Source organism: Nipponia nippon, unplaced genomic scaffold (assembly GCF_047370975.1).
Source record: "Nipponia nippon isolate SJK-2023a ecotype South Korea unplaced genomic scaffold, ASM4737097v1 scaffold_3, whole genome shotgun sequence".
Taxonomy (NCBI): domain Eukaryota; kingdom Metazoa; phylum Chordata; class Aves; order Pelecaniformes; family Threskiornithidae; genus Nipponia; species Nipponia nippon.
In genome coordinates, this window is record NW_028262347.1 from 45,816,846 (window position 1) to 45,839,267 (window position 22,422).

Sequence of the window (22,422 nt, forward strand, 5' to 3'; positions counted from 1 at the left end):
CATCTAGTATTAGGAACACTGTTGTTTTCAGTATCAAACAAAACCTAAACCCTACCAGAAAAAAATGTTGGGAACAAAAACAGTTTCATATCATCATAGACCATGAACTGTGAAAGCGATGCAACCTCAACTAATCTTCCTGTGTGTCAATATGAAATTTGTTCTGTCTCCTGTTTTTGTTGTTTGCTTTGTCTGTATCTGCTTGTTCTTTCCTACCTCGCCGTCAGATTGTACCTCCTGTGTGCTGAGGGCAAACCTGCCTGGAGCTTGTACAGTGTCTTGCAGAAAGGTGTCTTCACTGACGGGTTGGATTCTTTACATGTTGTTACTCCGTTCTCTGAATCTAATCTTCATGTTGTTATATCTTATAATTCATGTAACCTGCTGCCTCTTGCTTATGTAAGTATTTGGTAAAGGACGAGTGTCAGGATTTTATGCTGGTGAATACCAGTAATGCCGTCTCTTCTATATTCAGTGAAGTTCTTGAACACTAAGAGAGCATAAAATAGAAAAATAACAGGAAACAATGGTGCTTATGTAAAATATGTGCTACTCATGAATTTTGCTCATGAGCTGCAGTACACCCTCCCGGGCACCTTTGCCAGCAGGGCAAATCTGTGAGAGAGTCTTCCCCTTGTCAGGGGTCAGGGCCACCTTTAGATCTGGAGGATTGTCACAGCAGTCCCAAGGATACATACGCTGGTTTCCCAAGGGCGGTTGCTGCAGGATGGGTATGACGGCCTTGATGAAGGCCCCTGGCTTTTCCTCCCCTGCTTGCTTTGCTCAGATAATCCTGTAGCAGCTGTTGGAGCTTCCCTTTGATTCCTCTGGCTTCAGCAAAGCTGCAGGAGCACTGGAAACCTGGCCCTGACCCCTGCTGAGCTGATAGAGATAAGAGCAACATCATCCCCAATGAAATCTATGTGCCATTGCCCCATTTCAGCTAAGTGAACGCTAGGGATTTGTCTTCCAAGGATGAGTGATATGGGCTCCTCCTCCCCATCACTGGTCTCAGTGATGCCAGCTGCACATACCCTGTCCCCGGTGCCCCCGCGGGTGGGGTGTGGATTAGTGATGTGCTGTCAGCAGTTCCCTGTGATTGCATTTCTGCTTGGGAGAGCTGGAAGGAGAAAGCGGGTGTTTGTAGATCAGGTTATGTTCAAATTTGATTGGGACCTGCTGTCTGTCTTGTTGTGATCTACTGCAAAAAGTGTCATCAGTGGATGTCTGTGGGGGAGCTGGGGGCTAGTCAGCAACGAGATCAAAAATACAGAGCTGCCAAGTTGGTCCTGTGTTATTTGGGGCTGTTTGCCAGGCTCAGTGGAACAAACATCCCTTATTTTAGATGATGTCTCACTGTCCCTGAAGTAAACATGTCTCAAGTTTTCCTCTTATTATTTTTGGCTTCAGCATGGGTTTGTGAACTATCTGTGCTTAGGAGGGGTGCTCTGCAGTTGATTCAGTTCTTTTCCTACAAAGCATCCCCAACGAACTGATTTGGAAATGGCTTAAAGTATAATCTGCAGTGTGAGGAAGCTGGCAGTGAGAAGGGTAGGGGTCATTTCAGGTGATTAAATCATTCCCTAAATACTGATAGACAGTTCGAACATATTACTGCTTGGATTAACTGCCTCCACCTTATAAGCATACCTGGTTATCTGTTAAAATAATTTGTTTTCCTACAGATAAAAAACTAACGTTCTAATTCTAAATTAATTTGGATTAACTTTTATTAGCACAGTCTACTTTCTTTTTTCGTTTTGACATCATGTTCAACTCTGCTAGGTAGATTCAATAGTTTTAGCATTTGAACCTGGTACGTGATACCTTTTAAAGTGTATAGGTATTGCTGATTTCCCTTTTCTAGACCTTCCATGTCACTCTGTTTAATGTTTTTTAATGCCTAGAAATGTAGAAGAATGATACAAAGGTTATCCCTTATTATTCCAACCTACAAACACTCTTCTTTGAGGACCTGAACTTTGCAATACCCCCCCCCCCCCCCATAGCCCCTCTAACCTGCTAACATGCATTAATCCCAGAACAACTGCTGAAGGGTACATGTAAAAGACTTACAAATGTATTTCTACACAGACTTGTGATGTCATGAGATTAAAAATGTGTATTTCTCCCTTGTTTGTTGCTGTTAGCAAGATGTCAGTATTGTAGCTTTGTTACTATGTGGGCAGTGTAAGCTTGGCTTTGGCCCTTCTGCAAGGTGTCAGAAATTCCTTCCTAAAAATTTTTTAAGCTCTGAAGTCACATAGTCTCGAGGCATTTCTCTTCATCCTGATGCTGGCGGTGCTGATCTGACAAGCTGTGGGTGAAGGCAGCAGCCGGAGGGTCCCCATTTGTGGTGTGGCTGGAGACCTCGGGCATCCCTGCTCCCTTCTGGCTGCCCGAGAGCTAATCCAAAACCCAGGCATGGGTGTGGGAACCTGCTTAGAGATGCCTGAGCTGATGGTGCACCCTATAAGAATTAGTACATAAGTGCTTTTTGTGCAAAGTGTTATGAATACCATCGTATCGGTGTTTAAAAAGCAGAGTGAAGCAGAGCCCTTCGTGATTGCTTGCTCCTTTGTGTGCCTCGTGGCTTCCTAATAAAAAAAAAAAACAAACCCTTAATGTGTCTGTTCTCTTCTTTTAAAGCAGTGAGGAATGTGAATTTATGTATTGGAAAGGGGAGTCCGTCTTTTATCCCTTTCCTTTTTCATCTCCAAAAAGTGGTAGGAAAGAAGGAAATACAAATGCCGTGTTTGAATTAATTTTTCCCTCTTTTTGAAAAGGGCTTTTCTCACCTATTGACTGTAATCTGTGCTTTGAAAAATGGTGTTGTATGTGCAACTTCTAGTGTGCCGCACAGTGACAGTGCTGGATGGGGACTAAAATCAAATCTTCCTTTGACCATTCTTTACTCAGCCTAGTCAAGCTTTACTCTGCTGTGCCAGTGGCTCTCTGCAGGCTTTCCAGATTTACAGCCTCTAATCCAGGACAACTTTCAGGAGTTCCAGTTTGTTGTAGTCCTTAAAAAAAAAAAAAAAAAAAAAAAATTGCCCAAATGTTTAACTTTCATATTCCTGGATATTTTATATTCCTGTTTGAGGAGATAACATACAGTGGGGAAGAAGGTCTTTTTAGCCTCAGTAAAAAGCAGTTTCTCAAAAGCTTTTTACTTTCTGGTTCCAGTCTGATATTCCATAGTTTTTGGTGTTTGGTTGCGTTTCTTCCTCCCCCCCTCCCAGTGTGGGTGTTAAATTTATCCAGATTTTTTCAATTCTCTTTCATTATTTTTTTTTCTACCTTCCTCAGATTTTTCTCATTTACTGTGGAAAAACTAACTGGTAATTCCCTCTTTTCTACAACAGTTTTGAAAATGACCCTGGAACAAAGGGCACAAATAATACAAAAGTGCTGTTGGTCAGGCGGCTTTGCCTGAGTCTTTGCATTGATGTGGCTGGGCACTGCTGGTTGTAATGGAGGCAAATCTACTGGCAAATGCTTCAAGTGCGGTATATATTTTTTACCTCTTCTCCAGGTATTTTCTAGTTTTGCTATTTATTCAGATTATACTCAGATATTTCTTCTTTGTAGTGGTTTTAATGTTGGATTGCTGAGCAATATTACTAAGAATGCAATGCCTGAAGAGATCTGCTTAGTTTTTAAAGTATTTTTGTTAATAGTTGACTATGTATTTGCAAGATTAGCCTTTTGCAAAGCACCTCAGTTTATTTCTTTGTTTTACCTACCAAGACAAGAGGCTAAGCACACTGTCAGCTTTAAACCAGTGCCAGTTGAACGCGCAGATGGAGGAAACCTATTGTGTGCCTGTGCTTCAGGGTGGGCGTTCCCCCAGTATGGGTGTGTGTAAGCAGAAGTCACATTTGCATTTGCTTAGTTCGAGCTTTATTTCAAATTCTGCTTCTGTTTAAGGGCTTTCTCTCTTACTCTGCAGTGTTTCCCTCATAAATAGATGTGTAGAAGAACCAGGAGGTGAACTGTTGGTTTCAGAGTAATGTACTTTTAACGGAGTGGTGGTGTAAGCTCTTAAATTGTGTATGATCTGTTTGGTCTTTCAGATCCCTTCTAGAAGAGATATTCAGCAGATGTATTGTAACTAGACTCTATTGGAAAAGGTTACAGTCTGGAGAGGAATGTCCACTCTGTACTTTAAATCTCTTTCCATTAAAAGTTTCCTTTGTTGCCAAGGAAATAAAGCAATGATTATGTTATAGGGCTGACAGTTTTGCTAACAATTCATATTCCCAGAACAAGGCTAACCTTGTTAAACTGTTGAGAATGATATAAAATTCAAAGACTCTTATTAAAGTTTTTGATGGGACTAAAATATAAATTAACCCCCCCAAACCCCTTTCTCAAGGGGATAGAGGAAAGGACCCCCTATTTTATGGATTTTGGTAATTGTAGCAAGTAATTAGGCTCTCTCTCCCCCTCTGGTGATGTAAAGAGCTCCACAGACTCGAAGCTGGGCTGCCTTTACGGAGGATTAAGTGTGTTGGGGTTCTCCCTGCTGCATTTCCTGCTGCTATTTTTTACTGCTCCTTCAGTGTTGTAGGTCTTCGCTGGGAGGGGAGGAGCTGTTACCTGTGCCCCATTCATAACCGTCTTGTTCCTACTTTATCTCTTCATAGTGAGAGGTGTTATTTTCATCGATCTCTTTTTTTTTTTTTTTTCCCGTTAGTTTATGTACTTAGGAAATAAGATACAGAGACTATGGTTGCTCTCTCTTTTGCAGTTACTGATGCTTGTTTAAGGGCATTGGACTTTTTACTATGTGCACTGGGAAGGAGGAGGAAGGAAAAGGGTACCTGCGCTCATGGTAAAATGATATTAACTCAAATATTGGTCACTTTTCCTCCCTCTTCTAATTCAGAACATCAGTGCCAGACTCAGGAGTGAGCAATCTCCAGTGAGACGATGATGCTGCATCTTCATCCTCTTCCCCCAGCTGTTTCTGAGAAAGAGAGAGGAAGTGATATTTTTCCTTACTTATGAAGTTGGGAAAATTGGTGATGGCTGCTCTGTTGAATAAAGAGGAAACCCAAGTGGAGGCAGTCTAAATTCTAGGGTTTTTTTTGTGCTATGATTGTTCTTGGTCCATATTTGGGCAGGTGGTCCTCAGTGGTATCAAATACCAGGAGCCTTTGAGATTAATGGAAAACATTCAAATGTATTAAACTGTCTCAACAGAGCATGTTACCTGTGGCCGTGCAAGGCAAGAGGGAACCTTTCTTTCATTATGAACGATGTACCACAATGCTGCTTTTGAAGTTACCAGCAACTGCACTGTCTTGCTGTGTAGCCCGCTTCTAATTTAAAAACTTGAGCCTGAATGACATACTAGTAGTATGAGCAAGATTTGTTTTGCCTAACGTTGTCTTCTTAAAATATTTAGGTCTAGTCAAAGGTAGTTATGGGGGTGAGAACATTGCTTAGAGGGAGCATAGTTCTGCAGCTCTTGCAGGCTCAGTGAATTTCCTTACGTGACAGACTTCTCCCCTTCTCTGTCTCCATTCATAATAGTTAAGTATTTTAAATCAAATCTTTAAACCGCTTACTTCTCCTACATGTATGAAAGGATTCTCTCCTTTAACTTGAACACAGTTATTACTAATAACCTTTGGAAATAATCATCTTGTGGTAAGGAGTGGATACTGACTTCCTGGTTTAGATGACCAAGATAGCAAAGATTACCAGATAGTGTGGCTAAAATATCCAGAATGTATGAAGTTAACCTTTGTTTTAAAAAAAATCTTCTTTTGCCTGTAATACTTCATTAGAAGACTATCATGTAGAAAGACAGAATCATAGAATTGTTTAGGTTGGAAAAGACCTTCAAGCTCATAAAGTCCAACCATTAACCTAGCACTGCCAAGTCCACCACTAAACCATGTCCCTAAGATGATAAGGTAGAGAGGCTAGCATTATTGCTGATCTACTGTATATACAAATACCAGTCTTTTTTAACCAGGATTACTGGAAAGAATATAATTACAAAATTACTGGCACATCTTTTATGCTGCTTCCCTTCCCCTGTTTTTCATGTTTAAAAAACAAACAAACAAAAAAAACCAAAGCAACAAAACCTCCCAGTACTATTAGCTCTGAGCTAGAGTTTCAGCTGATGTAAGTTAATATATAGCTAGTAAACAGAATTAGGCTGACTCACAGCAAAGAAAGATGTTCCTTATTTCAGCTTTCAGATGCAGGAAGAAGGCAGACTGATTTTTAAAAGGAGCTACAATTACGACAAATTAGAGAAACGAAAATATTCTGTAGAAACGTGGGGAACTCGCAGGGTTCTCTTGTCCTAGGCATGCAGGAAGAGAGAGACATGATGCAAGTGATGTGGTTAAATTAGGTCATGGCATGAGCTTTGGTCGGGATTGCTAGTAAATAATTTGCACAGTGGAGGAGAGCTTCCTTCCTTAATTGTTTCCACCTGGTAGCAGGCTATTGTCAGACCAGGGACCTCTCTGCCCCTTCGAGCAGCCCTTTGAATGAGAAATATACAGCGCATTGCGAGTAAGTAGTGTTTGGATAATAGCTAATTCTGTCTGGCTTCGTTTTACAAAGCTGTTTGGAAATGTGATAGAGCAGCATTCTCCGTTAGGAATACGTGCTTTCCCACTGCGGTCTCACTTGGGAGACTGTCTTCCTGGGTTTTTGGTTTTGTGTTGCTGCTTCTGCTACTGCAAGAACCATGGCATGGTTTAAAAGACGAGTATAAAAATGTGAAGTGTTACATCAACATTTTAAAGCACTGTGACTTCTTTGTTTTAGAAAAATGCACCCAGAAGTTGTTTTAGGAGTCTGCTGCCTTAATAGAAGACAAATAAAGTAGAGAGCCCGTTCTTATACTCTTAATTCAGCTACTAGGAAGGAGATGAATACATTAATTTTATGCGTTTGCCTTGCCTAACATTAAAAAAGAGGGAGGAGAGGGCATGTATGTGAAGTGATATCACTACCCTATCTTGAAAAAAATCATAATGAATTTTAATGCTAGCACTCACTCTTTAGAAATCAGCTTGTCTCATCTAATGCAGCTGTGGAATTGCTCAGAAATTCAGTCCAGTTTTAGTAGCTGAAGGCTAGAATATGAAAGTCCCTCTTTTTGTAATCTATGCCTTTTAAAAAGTGTACTTGATTTCTGCCTTCAAAGTCTGGAGGACTTGGAAGAACTGAAATGGGTTAAATTTTCATCAGGAATCAACTGAAATGTGGTATTTCGAGGCAAGTATGTAGTACGTAGGATTACTGCAGACTGCCATTTTACACCGATTGTAGTTTCACAGTCTCATTTAATTTCTCTGAAATGATGGTACTGTAGCCTAATTAATAGTTTGTTATATTTGTTGATGGGCTTGGGAATCAAAAATTCAAAATTAAATTACAGTGATTAAAAACGTACCAGCAATGAGACTTTCAGCTCTGTAGACATATTAATAAATGCAGTCATATCAGTTACTGACAGACCATTGCTTGTGTTGGACAGATAGCTTTGTCACGATTGAGCACGCGCATTTGCTTGTACGCCTACCATCCCTGCCATGAAGCAGGAGGCAGAAGAATGTGTACCGCTGGGGAAGCATCATCTTGCCTGGGCTCCCCTGGCTTCCAGGAGCTGCTTGGTATTAGTTGTGGAATATTAAGCAGAGGCGAATCTGCCTCAGTATGTTGGAATGAGATTGCATATTTCATTAAAGTCTAATTTGTTTTTCATGGGGAAATACCAGAGGCTTTGGCAATTACCATACTTGTAAGATTGGGAGAAAGATGCTTGGATGAAATCTAGCAAACAAGACTGTCAGTGCTCATTTAGTAGCTCCTTTGTGTATCATTTTGAACTGAATGCATGTGATTGTAGCGGACCCAGAAAACCTTTTGCCTCAATTATCCAGTGATACCACTATATAATCAGCTGGAGATAATGGGCACGCTTCTTCCAAACCTTTTTTCATGGCTGTTTCTGGCCTCCTCAGACCCTTTCTCTGCCTTCCTGGGGTTATTCTGACACAACCTGGGGGTGCCCCAAAGAAGACACGTGAAGGATCGGTGGGTAGGAAGGAGAAGGGATGCTGGCCTTTTGACATAAGGATTTGACTTTGCATTTTTTTGAATCAGCATGGTTTAAGGACCGAAATCTTGTGAGGTGCATAAAACCTTTGTATTGAAGCCTGGATTGAAAATGCTCCATACATCTCAGGTTCATGATTTAAACTAGGAATTGAATTGAGCCCGTGTAACTTGCATGCTAAATTTTGAAATGCTTGCCAGATTAAAAGAAAAGGAAATTGGAGAGTAAGTAGTGCCAAGTAAACTCTGAAGTAGCAGTGATTTTCTTTTTATTTCAAGTAGTAGAGTAGGAAGCTGAGTCTTGAGCTATAATGAAAAAGGAATTTGTGCCTTACAGTTAATATTGTTGGGAAAGTTATGGATTTGTAAATGACAGAGTTCAAGACTGACAGGAAAAAGTACCTTAAATCTGAAGTAGCAGTACAGGCTTTTTTGGTGGGAGGGAAGTAAGGGGGAAAATATGTGGGGAGCTCTGTGGGACAATGTAATTTCTGTTTCCAGCTTATGGAAGTGGTTAGCAGCTGCTTATTGCCCTTAACAGTTTGTTTTTAATTGACAAGGTTCCTATCTTGAGAGTTTTTAATCGTATGCTTGTATCTTATTGGGCTTGTCTTTCTCTGTACAGTATAAGAAGCCTGGCATATCTGCTGCACCACGGCAGCAGAAATCAAATTGCATCAGAACAATCAGACATTGTGAAGTGAGTTGTTATTGAAGTATCTTTGCCTGAGACACAGCTGTTTCTCAAGCATCTGTTATCACAACAGCTACAAGCCTCAGTAATGCTGCATGGGAAAGAAAGAATTATCACTGAATTACTATTTGAAAGAGGAATAAAATCTAAGTGAACACTCATCTTCAAAGAAGCTGAAGTACAGCTTGACTTGAGCTTACTGCCTTTTGGGTGTGTTCGTTTTTTTCATTCTGCAGCATAGATTGCCTGAGGAAAAAACTATTAAATATGCAAAGACCACTTTCAAAGATGGTGTTACTGGACTAGACAGCCTGTTCTGTGCAGATGCAATTCCAGTATGCCTTTGCATGTGTTTGTGCTTGTGCATATATAAACTGACTTCAGAAGTTTAATGCAGTTCTTAGTCCACAACTGCTATTTTAATCACTTGATTTGATACCTGGTACCAAAGCTGGAAGTAGCTTTGTCAGTGTGCTTGTAAAGTTAGCTAAAACACTCCTAGTGACCTTTTTTTTGAACAATTCAGAGATAATTTAATAACTTTTAAAGATATCACTGATATTTAAAAGACGTGTTGGCTAAACTGAAAGATAAGGGAAGCATTAAAAATGCTTTGGAAACATACAGTTGAGCACTATCTAAAATGTTTCATTTTAAACGGTGCTAACGCTTCACCTGCAGTACATTGGTTTCCTGGATTTCAATAGCCTTTGGTTTGATCCCTCCATGAACAACTGAGCCCTGCCAGCAGCAGAGCAATCTTTTCAAATGCATTGCCATGCTGTGGATGCATTTCTGTATCGTGATACTATTGCCTCTAGTAATTTTTCTAAAACCATACTTCCATATCTAATATTCTTGGTTAGTAATTTAATGAATATCCTCTATAAATGTGATCTTTTTGTTTCCACTTCGCTGCTGTTGTGTGTAGCTGTGCAATTGCATGGCCTACTTAATTTTATGGTTTATGGACAATCTCGCTTCAAAGGATTTGGTAATCCCTCTACCAATTAGATAACATCTATTTTGCCATTACTCTCATATAATTGGTTATGATAACATAAACCTGAGACTCCTAAGGCAATTTGATTATTCATTCAGATAAGAAGTCTTACCATAAACCCTTGTTGACAGTGGAATGGAAACAGCATGGTTTTAGCAGCTGAGGTGGATGTACAACTGCTCCAGCATTCTCCGAGAGTACTAGAAAATGGTCTCCTGTAAAGGAATTCCTATAGGGTAGTACTGTATGGCCGTATGATCTTTGATTCCCCCGGCCACCCTGGGGAAAAAAGATGTCTTGGAAAGATGGTGGCCTTGTATCTCTTACGTAAAAGCATTGTTGTCCTGTCCTGTAGAGCAACGATGTAATGAGGGAATGGGTTTTGTGATGAGGCCTCTGCCTTTATGCTGGGGAAGGCGGGGTGAGGATATGTGCTGCAGAAAAGATGCAGGTAGGCAAAGTCCTTTAAGTGTTCACGTTCTATAGTGAAGGAAAAGAAAGCTTGCAGTGTATAGCACGAGGAATGCACTTGACCTTAGTGATGCTGATGCTCATGTTGTTAGAGTAAGACAAAGGTGCCCTTTTTGATGTAAGCATCTTTCTCTTGAACCTTTAAGTTTCACAGTTGGTGGGAAGAGGAGGAAGCTACATGTGGCTGCTTAGTTAATTAGCAGAGAATGTAATTGTGAGTTGTATCCTTGATTTATCATTGAGCACTAATAGTGAGTGACAGCCTGAAGAATGCTCTTACAAACATCGCCTGTTTCAAACTTCACAGCTGGGCTTCAGCTTGTCTTTAGCATCTGTGTTATGCGTGTTGGGTGGATGCCCAGGTTGTCAGAAAAGTTGGTGACTCTGCTCTCTGCATCTTCATCACAGCTTCAGGAAACCGAATTAAAGATCAGGAGGCCAGCCTGGCTTTCTGGCGTCTCTGCCTGCCTTGCCTTTGCTTTTGGTGACTGAAGGCATCCTTGATTGCAGTTGCAGTCTGTGCTCTCTGCTGTCAGAAGAGGTGTGCTTAAGTAGCAGGGAAGGTAGCAGCCTGATTCCTACTTGCTGCCTCCTGGAGGTGAGGTGGGACAGAAGAGAATCAATTAAGAGATGAAAAGCACTTTTTAAAATAAACTGAGTAGATAAAACTCCCAAAAGAATGAAACTATTTGCAGGACATGATGAAGGTTTCAACATTTGCAGAATTACATTAACATGTGTAAATCAAATGCGTTTATTGCCTTACAGTGAGAGAGGCTGGTTTTAAATATTCAACGGATTTTTTTTTTTTAATATTTGATAGTGAAATAATTTTTTTACAGCATGTAATTGAGTTGGATTCATGGATAAACAAGTTAAGTGATTTCTATCTATGTTTTTTGTTCCACATAAATTCCCAATATTCTATGCTCTCTTGAGTACTCTTAGCACTTTAGAGGTAAAGCCTTTATTTTACCTGACATCAGAACCGCTTTCTCAGTGAAAGCGATTTCTAGTATTAAAGAATCATTCCTTCTTCAGTAAGAATATTGCTTAATTGAAAATCCTGTCTGTAAATACTAATTCATACTTCCAGGTGACCTCTAGGTATGCTTCTAATCTTATTGTCAGTATAGAAGAGTGCTTAAAGACAAAAGACAAAGAGAGCATTTCTAGAGGGACCATGTTCCCAGCTTAGTTACCTGAAGATAATTTCATCTGTATCACTTAAGACTCAGTGTCCTTGATACACAACAGTAGCATTTTCTTCCAATTTTGTTTTGTTTTGCAAGACTGTTATTTGATGTATTCATGCTTTGTGAAATGCTAGTTATGGATCTGCTGCATATTATGTTTTTATAGGCTTCTGCTATTTTCACAGTATTGTCGCCACCAGTAATGTAAGATTGATTTGAAATTGCATCTGTACCATGCCAGTGGGTGGTGCATCCAATTTGAACATGAGGAGCTAATCCATTTTTGTTCTGAACTCAGGGAAAATACAGCCTTTTCTGAAAGAAGACCTGATCTACTAGAATGTTAATTACCTTTAAAATATCTTGCAGAGCTGCATGAACACAGCTTAATAATTATGCAGATTTAATCAGAAAAAAATGTGTTAACCTCCTTGACACAGGAAGCCTTGCATAGTTCTTGAGCAGAGAGATTTATATCATGCTGTCCATCAAGCCAGGCTTCCGTGGATTGTTCTGAGCTGCAAGCACAGGGATCAGCTTTGAAAATGGATAGTTTCACAATTGCTTCAAAGGTAGCTTGCAAACGAAGTGGTAAGTTTTAGTTAAGGAAGGTACATCAAAGGCTTGTGTGCGTAAAGGAATCTTGGAATTGCTAAACTCATGTTTGGGGATAAGTCCTTGCAAGTGATTAAAAAGTTAACCCTAATCAGCATTTTGGATTGATAGCCAAGCCAAATCCTTGCCAGTGTATTGCATTGGCACTGTTCAATGTGGAAGTATTGGAAAGTGCCTTGCTAGGAATTAGTTGGTATGGTATAGTGTCTCAGTCATCCTTTGGAAATTGTGCTTACTAAGTACAATAATGTTCTTGGTTAGGAGAAATAACATGCTATCAGAAAATAACTGAAGAAAAGTGTACGGTATACTATATACAAATTGTAGGGGGAGGCAAGTTCTTGGCAAGAAATTTAGGAGTGTTTCCATTTGACACTGTAAAGGTCCAAACAGTTTCTTTTTTTTTTTTCCCCCCCCCCTCCAAGAGGGAAAAGAAACACTTGCTTCTCAAAAATTGTTAAATGTTTTGTCTCATTTTGTAAAGTAAGGACTGTTGCTGTTGACCGTCAACTGGTCAATGTAAGATCTCACCTCTCATGGATATGGTACTTAAGATACTGTGTACTCTATGTGTTAGTCACAGTTAGAAGTTGCTATCAAGGAAGACAGCAAATGAGGAGATAAGGCTGTGCTTAAAAATGTACAAAAATGATTGTAGACTCATTTATCTGACTGCTCCGATACACGCTGCATTAAAGTACATAATGAATAACTGCATCATGGTTCATGTAGGGTTTAACATTCTTAGGTTAGGCTTTTATCAAAGGCATTAAAAGAATGAATAGCTATCGTATGTATAAATCATACGGATAAGCAGAATGTAAAGCAGAAGTGAAGTATGCTGCACCCTTTAGTGGCTAATCTGCAAAGGATAACAGCATACTTCCCCTGGAGGATTATACAGCTACCCCTTCAGTTCGCATAGGTCCCATGCTGAATCTTCTTTGTTTATTCATAACATCTTATTTATTGTCCAAATTTGGAATTATTATATGAGAATAATATGGAGCTTTCTCTGTTAATGGCCAGTGCATAAAAGTAGTTAGGAAGAGTAGAGTACAGTGCTGTCTCCATATTGATCCACCCCCCCACCCCACCTTTTTCTTCTAATTTTGTACTGGGTAAGAAAAGATCTGATTAACTTGTCTGGTGTATACTTGGAATGCAACCAATTAGCACACTTCTGATAGAGTTTGGAAATAAGAGAAAGCATGTTAAAGGTATGGATGAATGGTTAACCAGTTTTCCAAGACACGCTGAGAACAATGAAGAGAAGTAGCTATAGTAATGTATTTTCATGTCCTTTGCTTTAGATTAGGGAGCTATGACCTTTATTTTTGATTGGTGACCTTTCAGCTGTGCTTCATGTTTTGGTCATCAAGTTTAATCAAGATCTAGATTTTGGTCTTGATTTCCATGTTATGGTACAGCTGTACTGAGCCACTCTTGAAATCTCTTGAAAGAGTGAAGTTCACTACAAGGATAGAATGATTTATTTGTTGATGGTATTCCTTAGCATTGCTAGGTGGGTCCCTACCACTATGTATGAGTGCTAAAAATATCTTGTATTTGTCTGTGAAGTCTGCAAGAGAATCTGTGAATCAGTTCTGAGAAGCAGGTATCTTCTGCTAGCCGTTACATTGAGGGTGTCTTCAGGAGAAGCATCCAAACATCAGTCTGCTTGGAAGGGGACTGGGCTGTTTGATTCTGAGGTTTTCTTCACTTTGAAATTTACTTAGTTTCATTTTCCCTTTGACTGATGTGAAACAGTCCAAGCTGGGATTAGCTCTGAAGCAGGCTGCAAAGTCCTTCTGTTTTCCCAGGCTTTAGGAAGAGACAGTTATGTTGACTTTACTCTCCTTAACCTCTGTTCTCATCCATGGTCAGCGTATTCTGTGGGTTTCCGGCAAGCAGTGCACCTTATGGAAGAGAATTTATTTAGCCAGTAACCTTTTTCATGAAATGTTGAGCCTCTGTCTATGTATAAATATATATCCCTGTACTTTATCCTACCTGGGGCAATGTCTGTCTGAAAATTACTGGGGAAAAAAAAAATCTTATTACTCACTAAATCTGGTTTTGATGATAATAGAAAACGAATTATAGTGAAGCAAAAAGAATGTAGAACTTTAAACTGTGAAATGAAATTAAAATTAATCAAGAGGAGTAGTATTCTTCCTGCGTTCTTCTGCCTCTGATGTTAAGATCTGAGCATTAGCATGATATAAGGTTGTGTAAAGACTTAAACCATTTCCTTTTGTACCATCATTTTTTCCTGTTTCAGCTAAGCAAGTAAAATGAGGGCTGATCAAGTCTCTAATACTCTCTCTGTAAGCAGGTTCTGTGTTTGAATTATTGCAAACTTGGCTAAGAGGCGCCTGTGACTGCACTGATATTTTGACAATATGAAGGTGCTTACAATCTGATTAACGCATACTGCATTTTTCTTCTCTCCTGCTGGGAATAAAAGTCTGGGGCTAATAAAATGTTTCCTGATGTTGAATAAGAGGGTTTAGTGTTTTCTTTCTTGATAAAGATGCAAGTATGAGTGCTGATTTTTGCTGATTTTGTTGCAATAAAATTTGAGAGGAATAGTAAATGACACAATTTGTGAGAAAATATGTGTAATAAAGTTGACATTACCTATCCTTTTTTTTTCCTTTAGAGTTGTCAGCTATTTGTTGAAGTAATTGTCCATGAAGGAATAAGTTTTAAAAAAAAAAAAAAAGTTTTTCCTTTCTACAATATATAGCTAAGAAAATAAAAAGCTTTTTTCACTTAAAGGACTCTTCTATTCAAAATTTGTACTTAAAACAGTGAATTGGAAAATACTTCAGATAATTGTTACTGTTTTTTGTGTGTACAAGAACTGGGAATTCTACTTTGCTGTTTCTTAACACAGGTAGTATATAAAAACCAAGGAAGCTGAACATCTCTGGCTTTAAAAGTTTGCTAAAAATGTATCCAAAAAATTTCTGTAAACTTTTTTGGTTTTCCATTACTATTTCCCAAATACTTTTTAATTTAGTGGCGCTTCCAGCTCTTTCGGGCTGTTTTGAGTTAAAGTGCTTTCCTTTGGAGCTTGCGATGACAGCATAATGAAGGTCTGCCTACAACTGAGGTTGAATGAGGAAGTGTTGATTCACTTACAGAGTCAGGAGAAATGCCTAGCTGAAAGCATTTGAGCTAGTAGATTTTCACCTTTTCGTAACAATTGAAGCAAAAAAAAAAAAAAAAAAAATCATGTTCTTCCCTCCTGGTTATGCAGTGCGGATTCCTTAAGAGCAAAGGTTATCCTGGTGTAGCTAAGGTCCTCCTAAAGCAGCAGTCTTCTCAGCTGCAGGTGGTAATGGATGGGGATGGATGAAGATGTAGATGCAACTCAAGCTGGGGAGCTGTGTGCCAGTCACTCTTCCCCCCCCCCACCCCTGCCCCTGTCATCCACTTCTTGGAACAGCTGGCTCCAGACTTTGTCAGGAGTCCCATTTGGCCTCCATTCAAATCTGATCAAATAAAGATGAGAGAGAAATTTATGTCTTTGCTATACCAGACAGTCTCTTGCACGTATTTGTTTTTAGTGGTTGGCACACCATATTTGTCAGGAAACTGTCTTTAAAATGGTATTTGCACTAAGCGCTTGACATCTTCTAGCACAGTGTAACCTGAGTCTTCTCCAGCAGTCCTTGAACTCCTGCATGGAAGGTGGGGGCATCTTCCATGTCTTGTGAAACAGTAGTTCCTTCCAAGCCCTAAAAAAGGGACTGGTGCCATAGTCACCGTTTAAAACCATCAAAAATATTAGCTAGCACAGCCTTATGGCAATCCTAGAAGTGTGAGGGTGGTGTCCACTGAAGGGTGAGACTTGAAAGGTATCTGGTTTTGTTCTGATGTGTAGGAGACGATGGCTTGTGGCCACCTCCAGCGATGTTTACTTTCTGTGGGTTAAGGAGGTCAGGACGAGAAGAGGAGCTCCGGAAGGAGCCTTTTGTTCCCAGAGTCCTCTGGCATTTAAAGTTACGGAGAGCACATCTACACCGGAGGTTATAACTGAGCCGGAACTACGACTTTTTTGTTGCTATATTGTTTTTAGAGTTGGTGGAGGAAGAGAGGAGGGATGCTAGTAAAAGGTGTTTTCCTCCTAGGGAGAATGCTTTTCCTGTCTGAACCTGTGACTACAGCAGGAGGGAAACAGAGGCTGTAGAGCTTGCATAAGCAGCGTTTCTCCAGTAGAAAGAGCGGATTTATAGGTTCCGATGCAGTTACACTAATATGCAACTATCAGCTGGGCCTGATATCTCCTAAAATTCTGTGATTCCACCCTGATCACTCCTTGTTCCCAGCTATCAGCAGTTTGGCTGTCAGCTTCTGTCTATAGGTAATTGTAACTAGCTTGGTTTCTCCTTCTGGGGTAAGTGGGAGATGCAGACATGGCTACAGCAGTGTCCTGCTCATGTTTATTTAAACAGTTGAGTTTCTGACAAAGGAAGGCAACATTCACCAAGAAGTTCAGAAAAATTTTGCTAAATGTCATCAGCTGTCTGTGCCCAGAAAGTGGAGGGAGGAATTATAGAATTTGCTATGTGTGATGCAAACCTGCAGTTCTGGCTGGTTTTGCTAGGGCGAGGGTCAAAGGCTATTTCTGGATACGTTTTGGGGGCTTTGAAGTGGTGGCATTACTTGAGTTGGTAGGTATTGCCCATGTAAATGTTACGAGGGCCAATCATGTGACGCAAAACTACATAAACGAAGTACACGTTATTTTATGTAATGATGTTATGCCTGGTCCACTCCTGCTCTACTCATTGAGAAACCTTTGGTTGTGATCTCACAGCCTGTTCGGCTAAGAAAAGCCAAACCTTTCCCTGCTTTTTCATGGTCTGACACAGTGCATCTGATTTTTAGCTTGCTATTATCATACCAAAAAAAAGTTCACATACTTAATGATATGTCTTTGAAAACAAATCTGTAATTGTTATTCAGGTCATCATTTATGGCTCTGAAGTTCTGACGTGTTGTGTGTTATAAAACATTTTAATAGTTTGGCACTCTTTCAAAATAGATGTGTATTTTTGTTTTGTGCTTTTCAAAGGCATTTTTTAGCAGATCGGTAGCTCTTGAAAATCGTGCCCCTGATTTCTTGACTGAGAACTCCATGCTCACCTATTGCCTAACTTTCTACCGTGTCCTTGAAATAAATGGTGTTGGGATGGAAGTTGCTCACTGCAAATGTAGTATTTCTTGTAAAGTCCTCTGAAGTGGTTAAGTGGTTTAAAACATTGTGTTGAGAAGAGGATTGTTTTTCTCATAAATACAAAAAGCAGAAGTAGCAATTTTTTTCTTTGTAATGTTCACAGAACAGTATCAAAGAATTTGATATGTGTTTAAAAAACAAACGTGCAGAAGAACAAAAATATACAAGAAGGCTTTGATGGGCTTTTTTTTCCCTGTGCTCTTACACTAACAGGCAGAAACAGAGCTCTGAGCCTTATCTTGTAGGCATTTACACCTGATAGGAAACCAGAGTGCATTTTGGAGGACATTGTTGTCTTTGGAATAGTTACTAAGCCTGGTGGCAGCATGACTGTTTACAGGGGGTAATGCCTCCAGGCTTTAGGCAAAGCAGTGTGGAGGATGTGAGAACAACTGTCCCTGGGAGACAACAGAGAAAGCTGCAGCCTGTCAGATAGGCTTCAGCATCCCACGGCATCTGATCCACAGTGAAATCCAGCAGAAATAATGGTACTTTGTAACTCAGGTAACAAGAATTTAGGATCCAGTGTTGCTGCTTATTTCTTTCCTGAAGTGGTCTGTTGACATTTGTTGTTTGTCTTGTGTGCAGATGTGACTCTCTGGGGCTATGGGGAAGCTGGTAGTAAGATATAAATATGTACTGTTTACTGTGTCTTTGGCTCTGACATCTTATGTTTCTTATTTAACTCTTTTGAACTCTTTTAATGGGAATTTTTCATGTGAAAGATGTATTTAATTTCAGAAATTCAGCTATGCAGTTGCATTAGTCTTATTGATGTTTGTGCAGTTGTAATGTAACATGATTTTAACAATAATGGGATTCACAGCTCTGGGCTGCAGATTTTAGTCCTGCAGTACTATTTGGAAATAGAACTACCTAAAATGATTAGCAAAATTATTTATACATTCACTAAACGTTGGGCCGGAGCCAAGATTCCCGTCCTGTGGGCAAGAACCCTGCTCCTCAGGCACTCAGCTCGACAGCCCTCCCAGCTCTCTCTGCTCCTTTTCTTCCTCTCCTCTGACTCGGCATGCTTAGTATGTTTTGGCAATAGTTTCAACAGGAAAGACTCTGTCCCCCACTGACCCCTGGAAAGCCTTCGAAGCTGGTAGTAAGAGAGCTTTGCTGAAAGGTAAGAGATCGTGTTTCGGATTTGGAAAAAAGGGGTTTGGAGTCCATCTGGGAAGGGAGCGCCAGCAGCCCTGTGGCGCCGCGTCCTCCCTCGCGTGTCTCAGCCTCCGCGTGCTAGGCAGACACTGGTGGTTCTCTGAAAGGGTTCATTTTTGCGTGAACTGAAGGAGTGAGACATAGTATTTTATTTAGCCCTCAATTTACATCTATCGAAAGTGTGAAGGAGGAATCCAGTTTATGCTGACCTAGAGTAAACTTGGGGGGGGGTGTGGTGTGTAAATCTGCTTTTCATTTTCAGTATGGCTCTGCCATTGAACTTGAGGTATGGTAGGGCCTCCGTCCCATCCTTTCATCCAGCTTGAGCTCCTTTGCAATAATAGGCTTTTCAAGTTGTTGATAGCAGTGGTATACTTGTAATTCTCTCAGTCTTCTTATACTTTGAAGTCTCTTCCACAGAATGGAAACAAGAAACAGGTCAGGTAAATATTTTGAAATAAAATGCCTAACCTTAGCTTTGACCTTCATTATGCTAACAAAGACCTTTTACTGAGAAAGCATTTTTCTGTGTTCAGAGGTATGCGTGAGGTGATTCCACTTCCACCCGGTATTTCACATAATCTTGTGAGTTTGCCTGTGTTGGCTTCCTTGCTGCTTCTTCCTCTTCAACTCTGAACAAGTCAAAGTGACTTTTCGTTGATTTGTCTGTACAGGGAATCCTGTGCAGGTAACACAATAGTCCCGGTAGGCATGACAACTAACACTTAAAATACATTCTTTCATACAAAAATGACACTAATATGAGAGTAATATTAATAATTAAGGTCTTTCTAAAACACTGTTTTGAAATTGGTTTGAACCCACACTCAATTAAGACAAGAATGCTGAGAAACTCTACAGTTTGATACACGGCTTTGAACTAGTAGCTATACACAGTCTTCAAAAATAGCTGTACTATTACTTCCTTAAAGGTAAACCAAAAATCTCATACTAACCTACATAGAGAGAAAGAGGCAGATGCTTCTGTAGTAACGTAAGTCAAATAAAGGAGAGCATAAAGCTGGTTATGCTTTCATGGTGGCATCAGTTCAGAGCTGCATAAAAATAGGAGTGTGTGGGAGCGGCCAGAAATTTGTATATTTGAGATGGAAAACGTCACCTTTCTGCAGTTGAGTGTGTAGGGATGATGAGTACATTTAAACATGGGGTCGCTAGTTAGCTGGTGATAGAGAGTCTGATTCTGATGTTGAGTTCTACTGCAGTAAATTAAGTTTATTTTGAGGGGTGGCAGGATTGAATTTGCACTTGTGTTAGTGAGGGATACTTCTGGCTCAGCATTTGCTTTTTAATGCCAAAATCTAGCCCCCAGGGGGAAAAGCTTCTGTCGTTCTTTAAGTCCCCAGATGCTATTTTCTGCAAGAAGGTAGTATACAGATGCAAGAGAACTGTTCTTGGAGTACCAGCTGCAAAAGGTTGTATGTCAAAAAAATGTTATAGATATCTAGCATATAAAGAAAAGGGGAGGCAAGTATGCCGTTGCCTGCATGTTCTGCTAGAAAATATTAAACTGAAGCACTTTCAAAGCCAAGAAGGACTATCTGAGTAAAATCAGAATAAAAATATATTTTCACATAAATTCACAGTGTAAGGTCAGAAAGGAATGTTAGGACGTCCTGTGATCTGAAGTACATTAGACGCTATTAACTTTCACTCAATTATCCTTTTGAAAGACATTAAATTACTGGACAAAAATATAATCTAGGCTTATGTAACACTGCTGCTTGAGTACTTCGCTATTTTTTCAGTTTTTATTTTTAATCAAAACCTGCAGTCTGTGCATCTGTGCCTCCTAGAAAGCTGAAGACAGATATATTCACTACCTCACCTAATGCATAATTTCTGCAGTTATGATCATTTCCACCCACCTCACTTTTCATCTTTCTTCCTGTAGAGTGTAAAAGGGGGTAGTTCGTTGCTTGAACATTTTTCTGTTGAAATCTGGTCTCAGGGTTTTGGATGAGCTCTGCATCCACGCTAAGGGACATTGGTGGTTAGGGAGGTGTCTTGACAGGGTGTGAAGTGAGTTTAGGAGGTGGCTTGTGCTTCTAAGGGCTCTCCCTGCCATTCTCTCCTCCAGAGGAAGGTCAAATTTTTTTCCAGATTTTGTTCCGGAGAGAAGGACCAGCTTGTGCCATGGGAAAAGTTGGAAGAGCCTAATTGTCTTTCCTCCACTTCTCTTGAAGTGCTCCTCAGTGTTCACTTCATCAGCTTTCTCAGGGGAGAAAGGGAGCAGAAGAGTTAGATTGCCTTATAAGTACAGTAAGTTTCTATTTAATTGACGTTAGAGTTGCAGTATTTGTAGCACAAGTAATTAATTAACAATAATAATTGAAACCAAACAATACAATTAGAGGGCAAGATTTCACAATCTGACTCTATAGGGGAGAATTAGTACATCAGGTAACAAACCAATCGCATACCGTGTCAGGTTATTAAAAGTCCTAATGACAGTTGCAGTTTATTTATGGCCAAAACATAGATCCAACTGTGTGTCTGGTTTCCACAGAAGAGTGTCAGACTCCCAAAGCAGCGCTTGTGTGTAGTTTTGTTGCCTCTGCACCTGTGCAGTGTCTTGGTGTTTCTGACTTCAGACTCTTTCCAAACTTCCGTGGTGATGCAAAATGCAATAATCCTATTGAATCCTTAGAACGAAAAATGCAGTGTTTTATCTGAATTTGCTTCCTATTTTTTTTTGCTTCTGTTAACATATAGCTGTAGAGTGGGAAGCTTAGCAGCCTTCATTAGCACTACTCTGAAGGCTGCTTCCCGGTCGGCTGTAGAGGATAACATATGTGACCTCCTGCCTGGGTCCCTGTCAGCTTTTGCTGTTGGAGGGCAGACCGGTGAGCGTGTGCCTGGGGGCATCCCCTCGTGCCCCATGCACTCAGGGTACGTGGGCTCTGCGGACTTGCAGGATGTGTCCTGGCTGTGGCAGGGTGTGTGGGCACCTGGTGGGTGAGGCTGGTCAGGAGACCTCCAGTCAGCTTCCTCACTAGGGTGTTTCTTGGGAGTAAGGATAAGAGGAGCCTTTGAAGGACTGGGAAAGTGGATGTGTGTTGAACTACACAAATTGGTGGAGGAAATCAAAGGCAGGTGTTATCAGCTGAACTGATTTCTAGCTAATTTTCTTTTTTTTTTTTTTTAACTGAGCTTTAAGATCAGTACGTCTTTTTAGAAGATGAAGAGAATCTCTTAGTGATGAGATTCAGCATTGCTGCATAAGCAGGCACTGCAGTGGTGGTTTTTTTTTGCTTGTTTTTGTGAGTAAACTACATTTCACTGTGGTTGCTGATTAGCCTTCACTTTTAATCACACAGGAATAAGGGCACATCAAATACTATGCAGTAGAATAGGGAAAACAAAATAGAAGAACTAATGTTGAAGACATGACATATACGAAGGAGGGAACTTCCTGTACTGTTTTACCGTATAATTCTTTGTAGAGCTTTTTATTACAAGATATGTTTTTAGTTCTTGACAATGCAGATTGTCAAAGACACTCAGCTGATATTTCCTCTCATCTCTCTATTCTGAAATGAGAGTCTGTTAAAATCACTTGTAATTTTAGGTGAGAACTTAGAATATCTATTTTAGCAGGGCTTTCAGCCAGAAGCAGCCATGGAGCAGAATCAGTGCTTGATGCTTCATGTTTCATGAAAAAAGACTTGAAATATTGAATGAGAGAATACAGATCTTTCAAACTGTGGAAGATGGCATTTGCAACGGTCACATAGTCCAGCATCTTACCCTTCCAAATGTCCAAAATTACATCTAAGGGATAGAAATGTTATTTTTTTGTACAATGAGCAATACCAAAAAAGGACTAGAAACATTTGTTTTCAGAAAGACATGGTAAATCTTTTTTGTTTGAGTTATTGAATAAATGTTTCTCCAGCACAACACTCAG

At 40.0% G+C, this 22,422-nt stretch overlaps 1 protein-coding gene across 9 annotated transcripts in view; it reads left to right on the plus strand.

The window, feature by feature from the left end:
* Positions 1-22,422, plus strand: part of TMTC2 (transmembrane O-mannosyltransferase targeting cadherins 2) — a 259,383-nt gene that overhangs the window by 20,004 nt on the left and 216,957 nt on the right. The window contains exon 1 of one of the 9 annotated variants that reach the window (XM_087767468.1): positions 3,440-3,535. The exons of 7 other annotated variants lie outside the window; for them this stretch is intronic. In XM_087767468.1, the coding sequence (XP_087623594.1) occupies positions 3,474-3,535 (62 nt within the window). In that variant the 5' untranslated portion in view covers positions 3,440-3,473. Of the gene's footprint in view, positions 1-3,439; positions 3,536-6,502; positions 6,544-22,422 lie in introns of those variants that run through there. One more of the 9 variants, XM_087767474.1, reaches the window with a different exon arrangement.